This window comes from Glycine soja, chromosome 19, assembly GCF_004193775.1.
Source record: "Glycine soja cultivar W05 chromosome 19, ASM419377v2, whole genome shotgun sequence".
Lineage (NCBI taxonomy): Eukaryota > Viridiplantae > Streptophyta > Magnoliopsida > Fabales > Fabaceae > Glycine > Glycine soja.
Window position 1 is genome coordinate 47,199,278 of NC_041020.1, and position 22,824 is coordinate 47,222,101.

At 32.3% G+C, this 22,824-nt stretch overlaps 3 protein-coding genes and 1 pseudogene across 4 annotated transcripts; 3 read left to right on the forward strand and 1 right to left on the reverse strand.

Annotated features, from left to right (window-relative positions):
- Nucleotides 1–1,834: 1,834 nt before the first annotated feature.
- On the reverse strand, nucleotides 1,835–5,017 carry LOC114399701 (polygalacturonase At1g48100-like). Of its 2 annotated transcripts, XM_028361915.1 has the most exons (6): nucleotides 4,325–5,017; nucleotides 4,058–4,225; nucleotides 3,637–3,681; nucleotides 3,338–3,545; nucleotides 3,166–3,247; nucleotides 1,835–2,568 (listed from the first exon to the last, which is right to left on the reverse strand). In XM_028361915.1, exons 1-6 carry the CDS (start codon nucleotides 4,706–4,708, stop codon nucleotides 2,067–2,069), a joined length of 1,389 nt encoding a protein of 462 aa, XP_028217716.1. In that variant the 5' UTR covers nucleotides 4,709–5,017; the 3' UTR covers nucleotides 1,835–2,066. The 2 variants fall into 2 exon arrangements, with proteins under 2 accessions (XP_028217716.1, XP_028217717.1); XM_028361916.1 differs by lacking the exon at nucleotides 3,637–3,681.
- A 1,519-nt stretch (nucleotides 5,018–6,536) lies between these two features.
- On the forward strand, nucleotides 6,537–9,053 carry LOC114398890 (annotated as a pseudogene).
- A 2,918-nt stretch (nucleotides 9,054–11,971) lies between these two features.
- Nucleotides 11,972–13,564, forward strand: LOC114398067 (short-chain dehydrogenase reductase 3b-like). Its single transcript, XM_028360198.1, has 2 exons — nucleotides 11,972–12,248; nucleotides 12,418–13,564. The coding sequence occupies exons 1-2, from the start codon at nucleotides 12,235–12,237 to the stop codon at nucleotides 13,205–13,207; spliced, it is 804 nt and encodes a 267-aa protein (XP_028215999.1). The 5' UTR covers nucleotides 11,972–12,234; the 3' UTR covers nucleotides 13,208–13,564.
- A 4,868-nt stretch (nucleotides 13,565–18,432) lies between these two features.
- Nucleotides 18,433–22,547, forward strand: LOC114398066. Its single transcript, XM_028360197.1, has 8 exons — nucleotides 18,433–19,049; nucleotides 19,356–19,389; nucleotides 19,789–20,001; nucleotides 21,007–21,102; nucleotides 21,423–21,488; nucleotides 21,843–21,934; nucleotides 22,027–22,074; nucleotides 22,156–22,547. Exons 1-8 carry the CDS (start codon nucleotides 18,709–18,711, stop codon nucleotides 22,265–22,267), a joined length of 1,002 nt encoding a protein of 333 aa, XP_028215998.1. The 5' UTR covers nucleotides 18,433–18,708; the 3' UTR covers nucleotides 22,268–22,547.
- Nucleotides 22,548–22,824: the final 277 nt, after the last annotated feature.

Below are 22,824 nucleotides of genomic sequence, written 5' to 3' on the forward strand. Positions count from 1 at the left end.
AATCAGTTTAATTAACTTGATTTGACACTAATCATGAGTTTTTTTTCATTGATAGGAATCGAAATTGAACTTAATCAGGAGATTTGTTACAATTTATTTGCACTACTCAACCAATTGCTAGTTATACTCCCTTAGTATATCAATCATGAGTTTAATTTTGTGTTTGTGATAATTTCATCTTCTAAAACCCTAATGGCAACATTAGTTAGCTTAACATGTGCTAAGAGCTACAGAAAAGAAGAATAAAAAACTTTTCAAAGGTTTCTTTTTTTTAAAAGTAACCTTTTAAAAGGTTGGTTTACTTTAAAATATATAGTAACATATTTTTTAGAATGAGAAAGTGTAATGTTTTTATTTAAATGTAAGTTTACTTAATTTCCTGTCATGATGGATCAACAGTATGACCTATGATTGCCGTGGCCACTGGGCATGCATGACTGAAAAGGCAATTTGTCTCAACTTTGTCAAGCGGAGTCATGGGGGTACAAAATCCTCTTGAAATCACTCATGCTCACTAACTACTATGCTATTACTATCATACTCTTCTTGCTTTGATTTCCGGAGCTCCTTCCATAAGAATATTCTTTTTGTTAATTTGTTTACACTCTTGTCAGTCATGGTCATGAAGACACAAATGCCGAGGGAGTATTGGAATCTCTACAAGTTTCTGGTTTAAATAGTAAACTGATTCATGCTGGACCAAATTATATCACTTTCCGTGGGAGACAAAAGTTCGGTGCTTCTGTTAAAGCATTGAATTCTATAAAAAGAAACAGCAAATTCATTAAGTATCAGACTATAGGTTTGCTAAAATAGCGTGGTATCATCCATAAACAATTCAACTTCAATGTTTTATTTTCTTATGTAGGAGGTCCATTGGTCATAATGGGATGTGAAAAATGGGGACTGGGATCTGTCAGATATATAAAGCTATTCAAGACCCTCCACCGGTCCACTTAATAAAATAACAGTTTATTGACGATAATAATGGAGTTTTTATAACCAAATCTCATGCTTTCTAATGCAACTAGTAGAAACTTTTCACACAAATATATGTTGCGAAAATCATGTTCATGTGGGAGGAATGACTAGCAAATTATTTATGACCAGTTGGACTGTGATGAATTTCAATCGCTGACTGTAAGAAATTAGTTGTGTCCATAAGAGCATATTATTGTTCTGTACCCCTCAAAAAAATCAATGATTGACACATAATCATATTTTTTTAGCATATCATCAAACATTCAAACATCTGGTTTTTAAATTCTAATTTATGAAATAATATTTGTTAAAAAAATGTCAATTTTTTAAATAAATTTTAGTACTTCATCAAGAGATTATTAGATAACTGTTAACTTTGGGTTCACCCAACAAAATATAAATAACAACAAAAATTAGATACATTAACAGAAAAATTAAAAATGTGTCAGGATTATCTCTTTTATATAAAATTAAATTGCTAATATTGATATCGATAAATTTAATTTAGCTAAGAATACGGCACATAATGCTAGCAAAATCATATATCTATTTTTTTTTTTGAGAGAGGATATATCTATTTTTAAACAAACGGAATTGTGTGTGTTATAAGTAATTACTGCATTGAGGTTGAATTGTTTTATTAATACTCTCGATAAAAAATAATATTATTGGTTAGATTTTATTTACACGATCGAATTCTACATTAGTTAGATTCTTTTTCTCTAATACTCAGAAGGTTATAATAAAAAAAAACCCATAAAAACATTAAAAGCATATGTGTTTCACATAATATAGTCATGTCTGAGCAGTGGGGATCATAAATTTGCTCATCATACTGTTACGACACAAGCAATGAATCAAGCAATTAAGTACTTCAAACGTCAATTCCAATCCTGAATAATCACGCGAGATATTTAGTCTACAATTGGGGAGGAGTATAAAAAATACAACTCAACAATCATATAACATAATTAGATTCAACATCATGCTATACATATATATTCCCTAATGGCCTAATGAATCACTACTTCCCTAGCTAGCTAATAATTAATTATATACACGCGCTCATTTTTTGCTCTAGTGGGTCAGCAACGAGTTATGTCATAGTCTAACACTGACTGAGGAGTGCCCTCAAGCAAGCAAGAAACCGGTGGAATGGTTAGTGTCTCCAAATCTCCATAAGCATTCCAACAGAAGGGGTCATGCACAATATCTCCTTGAGAAGGAAGAAGCTCAATATCTGAGAGTGTTAAGTTGGTGCATGGGACAGAGTCACTGCAAGCAAAACGCATAGGTGGACTCCTTATATCATAAGTGCCCTTTATGTTTGTGTAAATGATATTTGAAACAGATACTGCGGAGGTCTTGTTGGTGCACTCCTTAGTGAGGCAGTAGAACTGGTCAATTATGATGGGATTTCTTACACTAACCATGTGGATATTGCTGAATGTTACTCCAGATACTGATCCTGATCCACCTTGCCAAGTCTTGATCCTAACCCCATTATCTGTCACTTTTATGAAGGAGTCTCTCACCATAATATTTGAAACACAGGCTCGAGAGTTGTGATTTCCCAGACTACCAATGCTGCATGCATAAGTTAACCAGGTATAGAACAGTTAGAGATGTCATAAAAGTTTAAAGAAAAATGCGTAACTGCACATTCTTTAACCCACTCTTTTAAATACATTACTTTTATTCACTAAAATTTATTAGAAATCACAAATTTTTTTAGATCTGCTTCTTATCTAATAAGTCTTACATGTAATTCTGTAGTTTTTAATAAATTTTAATCAATCATAAAGAATGTGTTAGGAATGTTTTAGAATATGTGCTATTAACCCTCCTCAAAATTAAATTCGTGTTCTTTTATTTATAATAGCTTGAGATTTTGGGATACATAGATCAAGGTATGGTGCTAGAGTCTCAATGACAAAGTAATCTAGAGTGTCATCATTGTCTCTTCCATTCTACGTTAAAAATTCAAATAGTGGACTGAAGCAAAAGTTAAGGGAGTAGTTGGTTTATTTTATGTTTTTACTTTCAATTCATGAGTTTTTATTAATATTGCAAAAAGGAAAGCTTATTTTTACTGTTATCATAAGCCCGCTATCAATAAGCCTATTGATGCAATATTAGATAAGGAGATTAAAGCTTTTTTGAAAGCAAAAAATAATAGGTTACCTAATTCCATGACCAGGTCCACATGTAATGTTCTTAATATCGACATCGTTGCAGCCGGATCCAATGGATACACAGTCATCACCTATAAAAGATAATAATTTAGCAAACAAACATTAATAATGCCTTTTGATGCATTAGGTGTGGAGAATTACAAGAGTTTCTCGTGCCTAACCATTAGAAATAACAGAATTGTATATTTTCATGTCATTGGTATTTTCTATGTGAATTCCATCAGTGTTGGGGCTTAGTTTTGGAGCTGTTATGTAGATTGATTCTATATGGACGTTTTTGCAGCCATCAAATCTGAAATGGAACTGGGGACTGTTCTTTATCCTAAGTCCTTGCACAGTCAAGTTGGAACTCATGAAAAACCTTATGGCCTGCATCACGTAGAATTATGCTCAATCACAATGCAATTATACAAATTGAAGATGTAGTCATGTAAATAGAAGAAGGGCTTTGAAAGCTCACAATTGGGCTATCACAAGGTCCTGGGAGTGTTGTCCCATGAGGCCCCTGAGGCATTTATTGTAGGGAACTTGGTGTCAGTGGCTGTTTGCAGCACCTTAAAAAAAGGGGGATTAAATGTGTTTTTAGGTCCTCAATTTACGGCTGTTTTATTTCCTATACTTTATAAATTTAATTTTGGTCCTTGTATTTTTCATAATAGGTAAACTTCGTTCCTTTCTATGAAATTTAAAATACTATATGAGAGATGAAATTCACCGATTATAAAAAAGAGGGACCAAACTCACTAATTATAAAAAAATAAGAGAACAAGACTCATCCTTTCTAAAGTATAGAAATTAAGACAAATTTTAACAAATTTGAGGGACCTAACTGAAACACATTTTAGCCTTTAAATAATCTTACAATTCAATTTCATGAGTACCTTGTGAGGCTTACAGGGAAGGTCCCACCATTTTTCTCCTCTCCCATCTATTAAACCACTTCCTTCCAGTGACATTCCATTGATTCTATAAAAGACCAGCCATTGATGCCTACTGTTGTTCTTAGGCCAAGATTCAGGTCCATCAGGTGGCATAAGAGTTCCATCAACCTTAAATTTGAGACAGAAAAGTTCACTAGTAAAATTTACCCCTTAAAACAAGTAACGAGATAATTATGAACCAAAAGAGGAAAAATATGTATACATTACCTTCAATACCAAGACACCTTGACAAGGACCAGTGAAGATAGTGGACTGAATGAGAAAGGAGAAACCTTGTGGTACAAGGATAACATTAACTGCTGATTCACTTTGGCAGGCACTGTCCCATGCCATCTTGAATGATCCTGTATCATCTGTTTCTCCATCTCCTATTGCTCCAAATTTTCGTACATCAAGAATGCCAGAGGCATTGTTATAGTTCTCATTATGTGGAGGGCTAGGAGGTGGTGCAGGCTTTGGAGTCTTACAAGATTTATGAGAATGTGAGTGTTTGTGTTTTGTATGATGAGAATGATGCCTAGCTTGGACGAGAATAACTAAAGTAAGGAAAAATATACAGAATGCTAATGGTAAAATGTGAGAATGCTTCATTCTGAAATTTTTCTAGCAGGGATTGAAAAAGAAAAGAAAGGAAAGAAAAACTAGTTGAGGTAAAAGAAACTAAGAAAGAGAAGATGTCTAGTCTCTAAAACTCAGAAAACCTGAGACCAATTGGCTTAGTCACTCAGTGCCAACAACTAGGAGAATGAAATCAGTACTTTCTAATTGTTGACTAATTAGACCCTGAGATTTGGGAAGTAGAAAGAAAGAAAGCAGTGTCTCTCTAGTTTTGTAGTACAAGTGAAGTGACCACTATGAGCACTAGAACACAAGTTGCAATAAGTTTAACTGAGTTTGGCCTTTGGAGTGCATGCAGAATCGAAAAAAGCTTATGTTACTATATATAATAACAAATCGTAGTGGATGGTCTGCTAAAGTTTCATTATCACGTTTCCAATTTTTTTAAAAGATTTTCGGAGTGGGAAACGACAAATAACTCATAGCATTGTCTTTCCTTTGAGAATGTGGAGTCTGCATAAGACTGTTCTGAAAAGAGCCGAAACGGAATAACAAGAAATCAGATTAGTGGGTAGTCGACAAGCCTCCCATGTTCTTCCCATAACTGCCATTTTCTTTTGGCCCCATATTTTGTTATTCTAACATATATAATTATATATATTACACGTATGTTAAAGCTATATCAATAAATTTAAACCCTTCTTCTCATATTTGAAGAATAGATATGCATGTATGTGTGTATAGTAGACACACAAATCGTTTGTACAAATCATTTGTATCTGGCTTGCCATGATGATGGCAAAAAATAAAATAAAATAAATTTATGGCTGAGAAAAATTATAGATATATCAATAATCTTTTGTAACCACCGAGCATATAGATGGTTGTTCTTGTTTAACAAGGGTCTCAAATTAATTCGAGTTCTTGAGACTTGTTATTTATGCATCCATCCTTGTTTTATTACTAAACATTCATAAATGATTGCACATGTAGTATCGTATTCTATGCAATATATAATGTAAGTCCTACTAATGTTCAAGTGACCAACCCAACAAGTAAGTAACATTACTGAACCAAATAATTTTCATTTGGTTTCAGTCTCAAAAATGAATTATGCCAAAGGATGCTAAATATTGATACCTAATTACCTATACTCCATGTAAGATGCTAATTGCTATATTAAAAAAAACAAATGAATACTCAATTACAATCTCAACGTTAATATAATGTAAATAATAGCAGAGAAGACAAGAAGTATGGGGCCGACTGAATTTTGTCTCTCGATAGTTTTAAAATTACATGAACGCAGTTCTGAAAGTATATAATAGTTAAGCTTTGTCTAGATATTAATTCAAAATATGAATCCTGTTAGAGAGTATCTAAGAACACTAGTTAAAGAATAAATAATAAGCAGAAGGTTTCATTTAAAAATACAGTGAACATACATTAGTTTTTTTAGAGGAACATACTTTATTTTTTACTATAAGAGGAACATTAGTAATATCATATGTTATAAAATATTCTCTTCAATTCTTTAACCAGAAATTCACAATATGTGAATATACAATATCTTAGATCTGTAACCGTCCATCACTCTGAAGTTTAAAATTCATCTTTCTGCTTTCCTTCCCCTCGATCAGCCCAAATGGTGCCACTAATTCGGGTCAGGGTTTCTGAATTTCCTTGTGCTACTGATAGCCAATGATGGCAGTTTGGTATTTTTGTCAGTAACAGTCTCGAGTGGCTACTCAAATGTCTTGCACAAGCCTTTCTTCCCGTGGTGTTATTTAATCCGTTTCAGTAATAAAGAAGTTGTAACAAATTAACAATTATTATGTTTTTTCCACATTTCAGCTAGGGAATGGCTTTCCATTGTCCTGAGATATCACATTCAGTGGATCGAAATTCCAAAGCACCAATGATAATCTATAAACTGCGTTCAGCATGCAAAAAGTTACTAGCTAAAACCCAATCCAATTGTTCAATACTTTTTTACTTTAAAAGCCGAAAGAGAAAAGTGGATGGTCAAGTGGCTATGCTGTGCTGCACTAGACCAATCTGAATTTCTTAATCCGAATACAATTGGAAAGACAAATGTTAGCAACATATTGCATTCTCTATTATTATTAGTGAAAATTTATTGAAAAATATAAATTTTACAGGTCTAATCTCTTATTTGATAAATTTCTCTCTACTTGATAAATTTTAATAAATTTTAACTAATATCATAATATTTGTTAAAAAAAAAGTATGTCACAGATAATTGCTAGCACTTCTCTAATTGAAAAGAGAAGAGTGTTAGCAAGAATAAAATGCTCTACTTAATATCATCAGTTAGTTCTTATTCAAAATTATAAAATCACAAGCTAGTAAAGTTTATTAAATAAAAAGTAAGACTTAAAAGAAAATTGTAATTATCAATATATTTTAATTAATAATAAAGAGAAAAGAATCTGAAACAAAATAGATGTAAGCCTAAGAAGGCGTACCTCCATAAATTATTACTAACACCCTAATACATTTTGAAAAATCAATTCAAAATGTAAAAAATTACATTTTGGATTTTTTACATTTTGGATTGAGGTTTCCAAAATGTAATGTGTTGTGGATAGCAATATATAGAGGTACAGAAGAAATGTGAGAAGGCTTTTTGTGAGTATAAATAGGTGTATGGGCTTGACCTACAAATAAAATTGTGGTCCATTTAAATATAAACTTATTTAGCCTGGTAACCCTTAACCTTGTAGGCTAAATGGTTGGGATCCACAGATTACCAAGCCAGTCTACAAACCATTTTTTAAAACCTAATATTGCTCTTAAGGTTTTATTATTTAATGTTTTATCATAATTTAGAATAGAATCTTAACACGTAAGATTTTATTATTTGAATAATTCATGCTTTTATTGGATTTTTACTATTTGAATTTTATTGTTCATTACAATCTTATTCGACCCGAATAAAATTGCTTTATGTGAAAAATATTTATGATCTCTTACCATAAAAATACTTTTTTTTCCTTAACACATAATTTCACCAAATTAAATAATAATGATATTTTTCTTCTAGATATATTTTATTTTTTTAATTTTTATTTGAACTTTAGAACAATTGTGCAGTAATGTGATTAACTTGCCAGTAACTTAATTGATAATATTATTTTAAATAAATAAATTCTTGAATTTTTTATATAAGAGACTACGATTAAGATTACTTAATCATTAAAAAGTAATTTTACAAGTTAAAATGAGAGTTCTCATTTTTTTTATCCATAAATAAAAAATAATGTTAAAATTTTATAAAAACTCACATATTTTTACTCAATCAATTGAATTAAACTTATTGGGAGAGTTTTTATGTAGGTAAAGAAATAAAATCAAACTTGCTAAGAATAAGTTTTGAATTTTTTTTCATTAATTGGATTAAAAGTTATTAAGTATTCTTGAATATGATATGATAGCATAAGACCTACACTCAAATAAAGAAGTCAAATTGAATTCATACACCGGTTATAGTAACCCGAATAGCATGCGTTTTATATTATTATTATTATTCCTGGAAGATAACACGTGTCTCTTGATATTTTAGGAAAAATCTTCATCAATAAGTTGCATATCCGAGACAAAGCAAAAATTCTAAGTGTTAAGGTAGATACACATGAAGCAAAGAAGGAGAATGTCCAAGCAAAGGTATGGCTTTCATTATTCATTACATTACGTACCCTCTCTATAGTACTCCCTGCTTAATACAGTATATATTTTCTGTAAGGTGGCTATTGTCACCGGTGGAGCCACCAGAATAGGCGCAGAAGCAGTGAAGATATTTGTGGAAAACGGAGCATCCGCAGATCATAGCAGACATCAAGGACGAATTGGGTCACAACTTGGCTACTTCATTTGGCTAGAGAAAGTGAGTTACCGCCACTGTGATGCGAGAGAAGAAAAACAAGTTGAAGAAACAGTTTCTTTCACCTTAGAGAAATATGGTAGCTTAGACATCCAAGGCCCTTTATCAAGCATTCTAGACTTCGACAACGCCATGGCCGTGAACCTTCGCGGTGCAATGGCAACCATAATTTGCACGGCCAGTGTGGCCGGTTCCTTCGAGGGATGCGCCGGCAATGCATGATTACACCGCATCCAAACACGGCCTTATTGGCCTTGTTCGATATGGAGCCTGGTGAAGTAGAAGCTATGGAGTATGCTTTGGCGAACTTAATTGCATGGAATCACGTTGAAGGCTACTCATATCGCTGAAGTTGCTCTCTTTCTTGCATCTGATGATTAGGCTTATGTTAGTGGACACAACTTGGTGGTGGACGGAGGCTTCTCCATCGTTAATCGTGGCCTTCCTAGCATTAAAAATTAATAAATGAACCCATCATCTGATGCAATAATGCACTGTGTCCAATATGAGAAGCCAATATTATCTATAACTCTATAGTCTATATTTTTCTTTATCTTGTTTCCATTGTGTTATAGGATTTGTGATCGTAATACACAATGAAAACACATTTTTTTATTGTGTATTGTGCTACATTACATAATAGAAATATGTTTGCATTTGTGTGTTGCAACCTCAAAGTTGTGTATCACAAAGGAAACAAGTTTTTGTCAAAGATATTGCTGTTTATTATAAGAAAAGGTGAACTTAGAAAAACGGGAGTGGGAATAACAACCAAAATCTGCTGCTAGCAATGGTAAAAGAAGTTCAGAAATGCTTAACCTAACAAGTACCAACTCAATGAACACAAAATAACTCGGTCGACATACTTAGGCCCAAGTTGCTTATTAAAGGCAGCCCATATCTTAAAACCAGTCTTCACCCCTTTCCAGCAGGGTAAAAAGGAGACAACATGATTTTTTCTGGAATTATTAGATTTTTTTTATAGATTTAAATATGTTTTTCATATTTAAATAATAAGTCATTTTTATTTTATTATATAAATTTTATTTTTTTATCTAACTATTTAGTATTTTTTAATATTTTATTGTAATATATATCATTAGTCTTATCTTGTAAAATGATGACTTGAGTTTAAAAGATTCATTTTATTTGACTTAACCACGTCAACAAAATTTACACATCATTTTTTATTCTTTAAAAAATTCATTTTATATATTTTATTAACTAAAAGAATTAAAAAGAAAACTTGGAGTTTCCTTTTCAAACCCTAAGGGAGGCATTTGGGTGTTGTTGTTTAGCGGTTGATCCAGCGCGCGCTGGATCGAGAACAAGATCTTGCCATAGACGAGGTTCGCGTTGAAGTGGTAGAGATGGAAGGAGAGGTACGGGAACGTCGCGGTGATGATGCGGCGAAACTCAGTGCTGCAGTGCATGGTGGCGATGAAGTGGAACACGACGTTCTCCGGACAAGACACATGCTGCAGCATGGAGAACACGCCAGCGAAGGAGACGCGGAGGTAGGTCACGTCATCGCGATGTGGATCACGGAGTCACTTTCGCATGCAGTTGCAACATTCTCTTCTATTGCGGAATGCCAGCACCTCGTGGAACGTTGGAAGCTAGTAGGTCGCCGAAAAATGCGCATCCACAACAGCGAAAAACAGCACCACCACACACTAGTGAGCGTGAGAGTGTTAGGGGCATGGTGACGAAAGGGGAGAATCAAGAAAACCAGAGAGTGGAGAATGATTAAAAGAGTATTTTTGTGAAGGTATAGGGGTATTTTCAACCCTTCACACAGATTTTGCTGGTACAAATTTTGCTTGACGCAACAGTGATTAGGCGTTCATGGTACATTCCATCTCTCAGGTCATCATTTCAAAGAAACTAATGATAAATATTAAAGTGAAATATAAAAAATATCAAATATTTAGATGAAAAAAATAAAATTTAAGTAATAATATGAAAATAATTTATTTTTTTAAGTATAAAAAATATATTTAAGCTTTTTGTTTAAATATTGGAATCGGATACTTTGTCAACAGACAGACCTCCGTGATTGTATTCTACTTTTGGAGAGCATGTTTTTTCTGTTCAAACTAACGTTCGTCGTGAATTCAGTAGTGCACCAACGTGAAACCATTCTCTAATTTATTTATTTTCTTATTTACGCTATGTTTAAAACTTTTTCTCTTTTACATCCACGTCAGAAATTTGTCTCGTCTAAATTGGAATACTCACAATTGAAACACCAACACCAAATGTGTCTGAATCCTTGTAACCTTTTGTCACAGTTCACCTCGAAAGATCCCAAACCTGATAGCCAAACTTGTCCCCTATGAAAGTTCAGAACCCAAACTCAGGAGACTTGTATGTACGCTTGTTACTTGGGTGGGGTGTCTTTCACACAAAGCCATTCCTACTAATATGATGTTCTTCATTGGCCCGTCCACATTCATTAGGCTTATGATTTGTGACAACTACATGTGTGCGCATCTTAATTTCAAGTTTTAATAACAATTTTTACAAGGAATCAATTATAAAAAAGTTTTGACCAATTATTGGACCTTATAGTTTAGTCAAGTAGTATTGTTCTGCATTAATGCGTTTGTATTTTATACACACGTCTCTTTACATTACATCAACGATAAATACCGCATTACATATTTGTTTCTTTTCTCTCTCTATCTCTCTTTGTGTATTTTGTTATATTATATATATATATATATATATATATATATATATATATATATATATATATATATATAATTGCATAAATAGAAATTCTTATAAAATTATATGTTATTGGTAGTTCTTCATATGTTAAAAGTAATGATTAATTGACATTTGATTGGTATATAAATATTTTTTTCTGTAAAAATTAAAAACAAATATAGAAATTTATAACAATTCATTCAACCAACTAAGTTATATCTTGTTAGTGATGAATATATAAATATAAATTTGATAATGGAGTATATGATTCGTATTTCGTTGCATATAGCGGCTCTACATTCTTTTATAATTTGAAAAAGGGGATATTAATTTCTTCAAATCGGCATGGAAGAATTATATAATATAGTCTTAAACATCTAGAGAACAATTAAATTCTATAATTGTATGATTGCATAAAAAAAGTAAATAATAGTGTGGTTTGTACGAGTTGGAATGCTTGACCTTTCAACTGTACATTAAAAGCATGATGAAGGCCATGTGATTGGAAACAGAGTGTAATGAATTTTATATGCTATGCACACAGTTGGAAACGTGTAATTCACCTAAATAATGAATGCATAATCAAATTTCTTCAGCCACAGTTCATGTATATTTATTTGATTACGCATCCTTAAGTACTGCATTACGCCAAAAAGAAGATCAAAGACGGAAGCAAAGAAAGAGGATTAGTCTCAATTAGTTTGAACAGTCGCCACAAGAAATATCTGATTAACAATATTTTAATTTCAAATATAAGATCAATAAGACAATAGTTGTTGATACTTAATCACGATTATAATGAACATTTCAACAGTTAGTTCGCATCACATATCTGGAGCTTTGCACTCTACAAACCTTATAAATATAGGTTATTACTAGGGGTTACTTCAAGAGCTTTTTTTCCAGGTTTTGGGGAGAGCTCATTCACTCATCACTGCCAATGACAAAACAAAGGTGCCCCTAGTTAGATCTATCTCAGACTCAATCTCTTTTTTATGAACTTTTATTGTGTGTGTGTAGTACTAATATCATAGTTTTATGGTTAATTTTGTTCATTCAGATTTATATATACTTTGATGAATTTTGATTAGTTGACTTAATTTTTTTTTATGTGATTAATTAGTTCTAGGTTGGAGGGTAAGGTGGCTCTTATCACTGGAGCAGCAAGTGGGATTGGTGAAGAGACAGTGAGATTGTTCGCTGAACATGGAGCACTTATTGTTGCAACAGATATTCAAGATGAACAAGGTCACCGAGTTGCTGCTTCAATAGGGTCAGAGAGAGTGACTTACCATCATTGTGATGTGAGAGATGAAAACCAAGTTGAAGAAACAATCAATTTCACTTTGGAAAAACATGGTCGCATAGATGTTTTGTTCAGCAACGCTGGAGTAATAGGTTCCTTATCTGGGATCCTTGACCTTGATCTGAATGAGTTTGACAACACCATGGCCACAAATGTTCGTGGTGTAGCTGCCACAATTAAGCACACGGCACGTGCCATGGTTGCTAAAAGCACCCGTGGATCCATCATATGCACCACTAGTGTGGCTGCTACTATTGGTGGAACAGGTCCTCATGGTTATACCACATCAAAACATGCTCTTCTGGGGTTGGTGAAATCAGCTTGTAGTGAACTTGGTGCTTATGGAATAAGAGTTAATAGCATATCCCCTTTCGGAGTTGCAACACCTCTTGCATGCAAAGCTTTCAACTTTGAGCCTGAGCAAGTTGAAGCTAATAGCTGCTCACAGGCTAATCTGAAGGGTGTTGTGTTGAAGGCTAGGCATATAGCTGAAGCAGCTTTGTTTCTTGCTTCTGATGATGCTGCTGTTTACATCAGTGGTCACAACTTGGTGGTGGATGGTGGGTTCTCTGTGGTTAATAGAAGTTATTCTTTCACACCAGCTTAATTACATGTAGAGCCAAAAAAACATAGTTTTGTGGCTGGTTGGCATTAATTTCCCTAGCCTTCATCAAGTTGAGAACATGATGATGTCATGCAGTGCGTCAAATTACCTTGTTACTGGGACTTTTTTTTCATTTGCACTCTACTAATAATTCTGCAATGTCTCTTCTTTGTTTGTATTTTCAAAGCATAAATTCATCAACCTTGTCTGCTTGTGACTCAAAAGCAAGTTTGCTTTCTGTGTACTTTTCCTTATCTTGCGTTTAGGTTCTTAGCTCAACTGTTTCACTCCCTCTTTTTTTTGTCCCCCATTTCTATTAATTTGTATTTCATGTTTTGTTTATATATATTTCTTATGTTTCATACTGTGTTGCCTGCATATATATAAAGTCAAGGATAGTTAATTTGCTGACTTTTTCTGTGGTCTAAACTAAAGAACTACAACCCTGCAACGAGAGACAATAATATTAAAAAATGATGCATACACAAGGTGTTCATATAATCCAGAGAGAAAAAGTAGTCGAAAAAAGAGAAATGTAGATATGATATCTGCTTTGAACTAGTTTCTTGCCTTCAGTTGTGTCTTATGTCCACCCTTGATTTGAAACCAAACTATAGAAAATATGATATGATAAGAGGAAGAAAAAAAAATGAAATTTTGTATAATATTATTCGTATATATTTTGCCATTATAAACTATATCAAGATACTATCTTCCTAGCTTTTTACACTTTTCGTTTCCTTAAAATAAAAAGTTGAAACACATTGTTTAACAATAAAAATTGAGCTCAACAATTTTTTTTAAAAATATTTTTTTTTAAATGAGTTAGGGGGGATTTTTTAAAAGAAAATTAACTTTTTTTCTCTTCCTTTCTCTTTCCCTCCCCCTTTTCTTTCCATCTACAAACTCTCGAAATTATTTACCGATAAAAAAAAAAACTCTTGAAATTTGATTCTCTCTTATAGTCGAATTTCTCCACCACAAAGGGCGAAGCATGAAAGTAAAAAAAAAAAAAAAATTAAGAAAAATAGGTAATTAATAGAGAGAAAAATAAGCATATTAGATAAAGACATAAGGAACAGGACTACAGGAGAGGGATGTGCTTTAGAGGGATTCAAATTCCCCTATTTTGTTATTTTTCTCTCCTCTCTTTCCATTCTCTCGTTGTTTACCTGCTCGATCACTCTTTTACATGCTATGCTCTCGTATGTCATTTTAAAAAAATTTAAAAAACAAATATCAAATAATTTTTATTTTTATTTTTAAATTCTTGTTTTTTAAAGTTAATTTTAAAAGAAAAAAAATAGATCAACTAGTGTGTCATTCAACATGACTGTGTATGTATTGAAATACTAGTTGGGAGACCTTACACATCCAACTCTTTCTTTTCTTTTCTTACAAGTATATATTTGTTTTAATAATTTTGATGGAGATACAATTAATTAGCATTAAGCATTAAATATAGACATTTTGATCAATTCACTACATCATAGAGATTAACTTCTTCTACTAGTATCAACTACTTTGATCAGTAATATTTTTAATTTGGTCCATGCTAGTCAACTTCTAACTCGAAATGCCTCCAAGTAACCATCATAACTCTAACAAATATGTTATACTAGTAATTCTACCATTTATTCTCTTAAGATAATGAATGTCATTTGCGGCGAAATTGTCGGCCACTAAGGACCAATCTACAGGTTTGATTCCAGCATCGATATTTACAATTTGAAAGATTCAATTTGCTTGGCAGCTAGCAACTCAAACCGTTCAACTCATCAAGGGTTTATTTAGTGACTCGCAACATTTTAGTTATTTTTTAATTTTTTTATTAATTAAAAATTTATTTGACTGTTGAATAAATTATTATTTTTATTAATTTTTAGTATTTTTTAAATGTTACTTGATTAATTCAACTAATATTTTTTAAAATGTTTATTTATAGTTTTTTATATTTATTAGATTTTTTTAATTTTTTTAAGGTAAATTTTTTTTATTTTTATTCTTTATGTAATTTTACATTTTTTATTAGTTCAACATATAATTTAATCAACACTTATGATCAACAAGGGTTTGTTTAATTTTCGACCATCAACTAGCTTTCTAACTTTTAATTAGTTTTTCAGTTAATTTTATTAAATATAATTATAAAATAATTTTCTCATCATAAATATTTGTTTTAAAATAAAATTTATAATTAAAATTAAATTTTAGATAATCATGTTATTAATATGAAATATTCACTAACTTATTAGTGACTAATCTTACTAAAAAATCTAACTGATATCTTTAGTGAGTTCTTTTATTCCAATTATATTTTTTTATTTAAAATACTCAAATTAAAAACTTTAAAGAATATGATTATATCTGAGTTATATCATATTTCCTCTAGTCTCGATTATAAGAAGAACAAAACGATTTCACACTTATTAATGAAATTAGTTAATTTCATTAAATTGTATTACTATTAAAAAAATATTATTTTTTTTAACTATTCTTCATTTAAACTTAATATCAAACAAAAAAATCTTTATTCCTATTAAGGGAAGGGTATTTTAAAATTTATCTTGTTATATAAGAAAAAATTAATTAAGATTTGTTGATATTTGAGAGAAAAAATAATAAATTTTTGCTATTTACATTTAAGATAAAAAAGAGTATACAATATTAACAAGTATTATCATTATGAATATACATACATACTATTGAACTTGTGGATCAATTGAGATATTATTGTTTCAGTTTAATTAAAAAATTTAAATTTAAATATTAAATGTGTAATTATATTAAATATTCTGAAAGATAAAACAGACGTGAATTTGACTCCAGTAGAATTATTTTTCGTAAAAAGTTCATACAGTTTTTTTTATAAAAAAAAATATTTATACACTGTTATATGCGGCCACAGACCGCAAGGAAACCAACGTCAAGTGGCCACAGGTTTACTAATTAAAGTTGCAAAACCATTGGGAACTAACTACAGGAAAGACAAAACAAATGTGTTATTCAGTCTCTTTGTCCCGTTTATTTAGGCTTTGCCATTTTAATTTTAGTTATGCATATTATGCTAATATGAAGACGTGCGGGGCTTGCCGGCTTCATGCATATATACAATTATTTTTCTCACGAGATAAAATTAGGATGAATAATTTTTTTCGTACGGAATATAGTTGCACATCATATATAATTATTTTTTCAGTATTAGCACAGTTTCCCAAATATGCATGATTGCAAACAATACCATCGATCAAAGCCAAAACAGATTTATACTCTATTTATATGTATAAATAGACATTTATACACACAAACAAAAAGTGTAACGTGATTTAGGGTATGTTTGTTTACCTGTTTGGACCTCCAAACGGCCATTCACGGAATATTGAATGCCACTCCCATATGCTTGGCAAATTTTTTTCCGTTACGTTGAATACAATTACAATGAAAACGTACGTAGAATCCAAAGTACCTTGTCACTTATTTTTCACTCAACTTGGGTTTAGAAAGCTAAGTTTAACTTAACTTTTCTAACTATAATCCAAACACACACTTAGCAGTCCCAAACGAGTGTTATTGAAGTTTGTTATCAGGCGCGTGGTTCTTGTATATACCAAAAAATGTTTTGACCTACTTTAATATATTTTTTCTCATTAGATAAATTTTATTAAATTAATACATATAAATTCATTCACGCGGTTTATACAAAACTCATTAATTTAATAAAAAATATTTTGCTGACATCAATCAATTGTTTTTTTTTATAATTTTCACTAATAGAATTTAAATACTCTCATATATTAATAGTATGTTATAGAATTCTATACAAACAATATCACGTTGATTAATACCATGAGGATATTAATCTCACTTGTAGTATAGATAACAAGTAGTTGAATGGCTGGAGTGGAGAGAGAAAAAGAAAGAAGAACAGATTACGTGTTCGCGTCACATGCACATGATGAAAATTATATTATAGTATACCATTTGGAGCTAAGGGGAGAGACTTTGTGTATAATCTAATTAATCAGTTTGTCGCTTGTCAACCCCACAATCGCAGGAAGAAACACGTGAAGTTTTAGTAAATGATAAATGTAACGCAAGTGTACACATTTTCTTTCACACCAGTTAGAGTAACCCTAAAATGCATCCAAATACACTGATGAAGGAAAAAACGAATATAGCAGAATGATAACTATACTCTAGTAAAGGCTATGACTGCTGTGCATGGTGTTGAAGTTGTGATGATATTTGTTGAGAAACCATATTAATGATTCATGAGTAACACTTGCATTGCGATTAGGTAGCTAGAAAGTTATGTCAAAAAAGGTTGCTAGAAAGTAGTAGAGCCTCCCATCTCAGTTTTATTTATTTATTATTATTAAAGAGAATACTACAGCTAGCTGTGGAATATTATTCATTATTGAAGTCAACCGATTGACAAACACCAAAAAAAGGTACTATAAGCCATGAGAGACAGGGGACTTATATAAAACCACGTACTATTTCTTAGATTCACATATAACACATTGACCTGTATGCTGTAGAAATAATATATTAATTAATACTATATATAAACACTTACAAATATATTATCTATATTTACATGATTTTTTTTATTTAATCTGGTTAACTAGTACTTTTAAGGCTTTGATTAAGAAATTAAAATAAAAAATATTTATTATATAAATTATGGGAGAGAAAAAAATCATGAATAATTTTTCAACTTCTAATAAAAATATTTATACTTTATGTTTTTTAACCCATGCTTTAGAACATGTTAGCATTTGCCTTTTTTATTATATAGTTTTTGTAATATTAGACATTTAGCGCATCCTAATTTTATCACTCAAGTATATTCCTCCCACCAAATCTGCTAGAAGCTTTATCATAACCCAACTTGCTAGCTACATTGTTTTCGGTGGAATCAGCACCTCAACCCCTGCTGCACAAAATCCAAATACAGAACGGGCTTTTGTAATAATCCATAGCTAGAAGGTAGGACAACCATAGCAAAATACATAAAAACTTAAAGGGCCCAAAATCACTTCCCCAACATGCTTAAGCCCAAATTGCTTATAAAACTTGAAATTTTTTTGGAATTCATATTTTAAATATTGGGACCAGATACTTAGTAACAGACAGGTCACAGATCATTAAACCAGTCTGTAGTGATAGTGATTTACAATTTTTAATTCTCTTAGTTTATGACTTTATGCTATCGTATTTTACAATTTTAACTTTTTAAGACTCGTTTTCACTTTTACATCCGCATCCAAACTTTGTCCTCCTCATCCAAATTCCAATACCCACAATTGGAATTCAACACCAAAATACTAAATGTTTCTGAACGTTTGTACTTTGTAACCTTGTTTGTTTTTCTTTAAAAAAATTTCAGCCCAAAAGATCCCAAACCTGAAAGTCAACCTTAAACTATCAGTATTGAGTTCCATGAAAATTTAGAACCCACAGCTCCCCCAAGAGGCGTGTAACTAACTGCAACAACAATCATGGCATTGGAGACAGCATGGTATGACCTTGTGTGTTATGGCATAATTGGCATGGCCTTACTAGGTGCCTTGTGGGTGCTGGAAATGAACGAAGGAGCTTCCCGAAGAGATTTTGAGACCACCTTTGCGAGCCTTTTGTTGTCTCGACCTGAAGATGAAGTGGTCGTGAGTGTGTTGCACAGAGGCCACGTCAGCACCCCACAGCTATGGACAAGTTGTTGGCGAGGACTTCACCCCTTTTGCCTCCTTGTTACCCGTTTCCTTTCCTTTGTGATCATGCTTTTGTTCTTACTCTGGGATGTTCTCGCATACGATGCAAGCATCTTTTTTTACTACACTGAGTATGCTCTTCTTCTTTTACATTCTTTACTATCTAAATCTTAGTTTTTTTTCTCTAAAATTAAGAAATTGTGGTACTGTCTCTATGCCAAATACTTTAAACTGATTAAGAAATGTCATGCCTAGGGTGGCAGAACTTGTTTCCATGTCCATAAAGATTTTATTTTCTTTCTATTGTTTGCCCCAACACTCAATGTATTCCCTTGACTAGAAAACTATGGAAGGAATTGAATAACATGCCAATTGTAGTGTTTATATAGGATTATGAAGAGTTGAAGACTTTTTAATTGTATTGCATTTATTTGCAGGTGGACTATCATATTGGTTACCATATATTTTGCGGTATGTCAACAATGACAAATTGACAATCCCATCTGTTTTAAATTTGTTATCTAAGATGGACTGGGAGTGGGAATCACGTTCTCTGGGAACTAGCAAAGTAGGAGTCAGTAGAAGACCTATAAAACAGTAGTTGTTTCTTTAAGAACAAAGTCTCGTTTCTTAGGTGTGTTTAGTGTTGTTCTTTGATAAAAAATGAAGTTTCACCTTGATGATTTTTATAGCAAAAGGAGGGCAAAGGTTTATATTAAAGGTCAACAATCAACATAAATTACCAAGATGAAACTCAAATTTTATTAGGAGAATAGCACCAAAAATACCCAAGAATTTACATCTAAGTTTGTTATTTTTATTACTAGCATCTAGTTTGCATTTATTACTTCTTTGGAACTTTGGTTTCAGTTGGGGACCATTGTATCTGCTCATGGATGTTGGCGGTGCTTTAATAAACCCCTCATTCACAATGGAGCAAAGGCTGAGTTTCTGAGAAGGGATGTAGAAGAGACAATGTCTACAAACTTAATCGCTTCCAACAAGTTGGAAAGCCAATATGTTGAAGAGGACTTTCAACAAAGAGCAGGGTTTTGGGGTTTCATCATGCAAACTATATATCAGGTCAGTCAAACACTTCGAATTCAATGTTTCCTCTGGAAATTCACACTGAAAATTGTTATATACGTGATGATGGTTTTAGTATAGGTTAACTGATATGCTAGATGGTTAATGCACATACCTTCTCAGAAAGACTACCTTTTTGGCCTAAATGTGTTAGCAACAGCTTTCAATTATTTGATTTTATCTGTTTTTGGGTGTGAGCTAAATTCCTATTTTATTTCTATTTATATCTTAAAATGGTTGATATCAAGATACATAGTTACATACGAGGTATGCAAGATATTAAATAAATTTGTGTTTAATAGGAAACTAGGAGAGTCGGAAAGACTGTAAATATATGAGAGTATTGGAATTAGTCAAGGCATGATATAGGATGGATTGAGAGGTTTGGTTGAGATATTGGAATAATGGTAAGGAATTGTGGGATGTAGGAGTTTGAGAGTGTCCGTATGTATCATCATATAATCTTGTTATGAGTGTAACTTAGTTGACAACATACGCTGAATTTGTGGGAGAAGACCTAAGTTTGATTCCCGTAAAATACACTCTTGGATAGGGGTGATAAGCTTTAAGTGTAAATAACTCTCCATAGCCGGTCAAAAGGACGAAAGCTTGTGGGAATACCTTGGAGTATCACTCGGGAATACCAAAAAAAAAAAAATTTTTAATAAAGACTTTCCTCATTTGTAAATGTTAGGATTGTGTTACTAGTATTTATCAAGTACATGTGGAAAAGGGATGGAATATTCCCAATTGAGTTTCTGTCGATCGAAATCATTACAGAGAGAAATAGTGACTGATGATTAAGTTCAAGTCTAAAGTTCAAATGTAAGAAAATAGCTTTAAGCCACAAGGCAAGCATAAGTCACTGGGGCTAGCTTTTGCAGTTCAAAACCATTCACAGAACCTAGTCTGAAAAGTTTTTTATTTCCTTTTCTTATTGTTTTATTTCTTTTTCTAATTTGTTGACAATATTCAGGTTGAATTGATTACTGCATTTAACAGACTTGTGCAGGGGCTGCCATCCTAACAGACATTGTATTTTGGGTTTGGGGTGTTATAGTCCCATTCTTACAAAATCCTCACTTAAGACTAAGCCCAGTGAGTATAACTGTAAACCTTCTGTAAATTAACTGTTCCTGTTCCTAGTGCATAATTCTCCTTTCATTCACTGTGTTTCTGCATACAAGCACTAGAATTACTTCCAACTAAAGATTATTTACAAATTCCTCCTCGTGCTCTAGATTGATTGAATAAACAAGTCACATAATGATTTCACCTACTCATTGCTCGTTTCACTCCCACGGCGTACATTATTATCATAAAAACCTTGATAATTCTGTCTATGCTATTGATTGTATAATAATTCATCCTTCTAAGAAAGAAACTCTCATCGATTTTTATTGGTCTGTACTTGACAGTTGACGGGTTGCATGCATGCGTTGAATGCATTTTTCCTCCTTTTGGATACATCTCTCAATAATCTGGTAAGTGCCATACACCCATGAATAATGTTAGAATACAAGTATTGAGGTGAAGTCCCGTTGAAATTATACCGGTTGCGCAACAAATAAGTTTAAGGACAAAACTCAAATACACACATACAAAAAGGTACTTTTGATGCTGTTCTTCAATCAGAATTAGAGTTCTACCTTGTGTTGTTTTTTTTAATGAAAACCTTTATTTGTAGAGATTACCGAAGTGAAACGTTGGAGAACAGAATCAAAAGTACTTAAAGAAACTGCATCCAAAGTTTTTTCCAAAGTTTGATTAAGTTCTGGTTTAAAAGCATTAGGCACTTATCCAGCTCACGGTTGTGATATTGGTGCATTCATTGGCAGCCATTTCCTTGGTTTAGAGTCTCCTATTTTGTTCTCTGGAGCTGTGGCTACGTCATTTTTCAATGGGTCATCCACGCCTTTGGTTTTAAATGGTACAATAACTATGTTTCCTTCCTTTCCATTATCAGCCACAAGCTTTGTTCTACAACATTAGTTGTAAGCAAATGTTGTTGTTCCCAAACAGGTGGCCATATCCCTTTCTGGAGCTTAATAACAAGTGGGCTCCTATATGGTGGGTGACACACAATATCAAATTGCTCAAGTCTTGCCTTATTCGAATTGCCTTTTACTGATTAAACTACATACAATGCAGGTATTTGTGCCTGGCAGTAATTCATGCCCCTTGCTATGGCGTGTATTATCTGATAGTGCGAGCCAAAAATACGATTCTCCCCAGATTGTTCCCTCAAGCATTTTTGTCATAGGAAGTTTCAGAAAAACTAGGAAGGACATGCTTGTTGCGGATACATGGTCGTACACATCAAGAACAATCCTCAATTTCACATTTCAAGAACGATGTTTAATTCTACGTGAAATTTTTGCTGGTTCGTATAGTAGGAAATTTCTTTCGGTTTTTGCACAAATTTAACAGTAAAATTACGATGTTTAATATGTTTAACAAAATTACTATGAAAGACCTACTCAACTAAATATGTGTTTGAATAACACATTGAATCACTCATTAGAAAAAGTCACAAATCACAATTACTGCGATGAAAGAACCAAAAACTCCAAATAGTAGAAATCTAAGCTCAGCTCTCTTGAGCACATTCAAAAACTGTCATCTCCAATACCAATCAGACTGAATATTGAGACTTAGCAGTTAGCACGTTTGGTTAAAGTTTATTTCAGATAAATAGTCGTTTCTTCTTTAAATGTGAAATAAATTGTATAAAAGGATAAAAATAAACTACCTAAATATCTTTTTCAGGTTTATTTTATCTATAAAAATTAAAGATAGTGTCAAGATTTATAATAATTC

What these genes read in the sequence shown, in the direction of transcription:
- LOC114399701 (XM_028361915.1), bottom strand. Translation starts at nt 4,708, where the DNA reads ATGAAGCATTCTCACATTTTACCATTAGCATTCTGTATATTTTTCCTT. An exon ending in AAGGTGTCTTGGTATTGAAG is followed by an intron (nt 4,226 to 4,324) that starts GTAATGTATACA and finishes CTCAAATTTAAG; the next exon opens with GTTGATGGAACTCTTATGCC. An exon ending in TTCCCTGTAAGCCTCACAAG is followed by an intron (nt 3,682 to 4,057) that starts GTACTCATGAAA and finishes TAAATGCCTCAG; the next exon opens with GGGCCTCATGGGACAACACT.
- LOC114398066 (XM_028360197.1), top strand. Translation starts at nt 18,709, where the DNA reads ATGGCATTGGAGACAGCATGGTATGACCTTGTGTGTTATGGCATAATT. An exon ending in TGGTTACCATATATTTTGCG is followed by an intron (nt 19,390 to 19,788) that starts GTATGTCAACAA and finishes CTTTGGTTTCAG; the next exon opens with TTGGGGACCATTGTATCTGC. An exon ending in TCATGCAAACTATATATCAG is followed by an intron (nt 20,002 to 21,006) that starts GTCAGTCAAACA and finishes TGCATTTAACAG; the next exon opens with ACTTGTGCAGGGGCTGCCAT.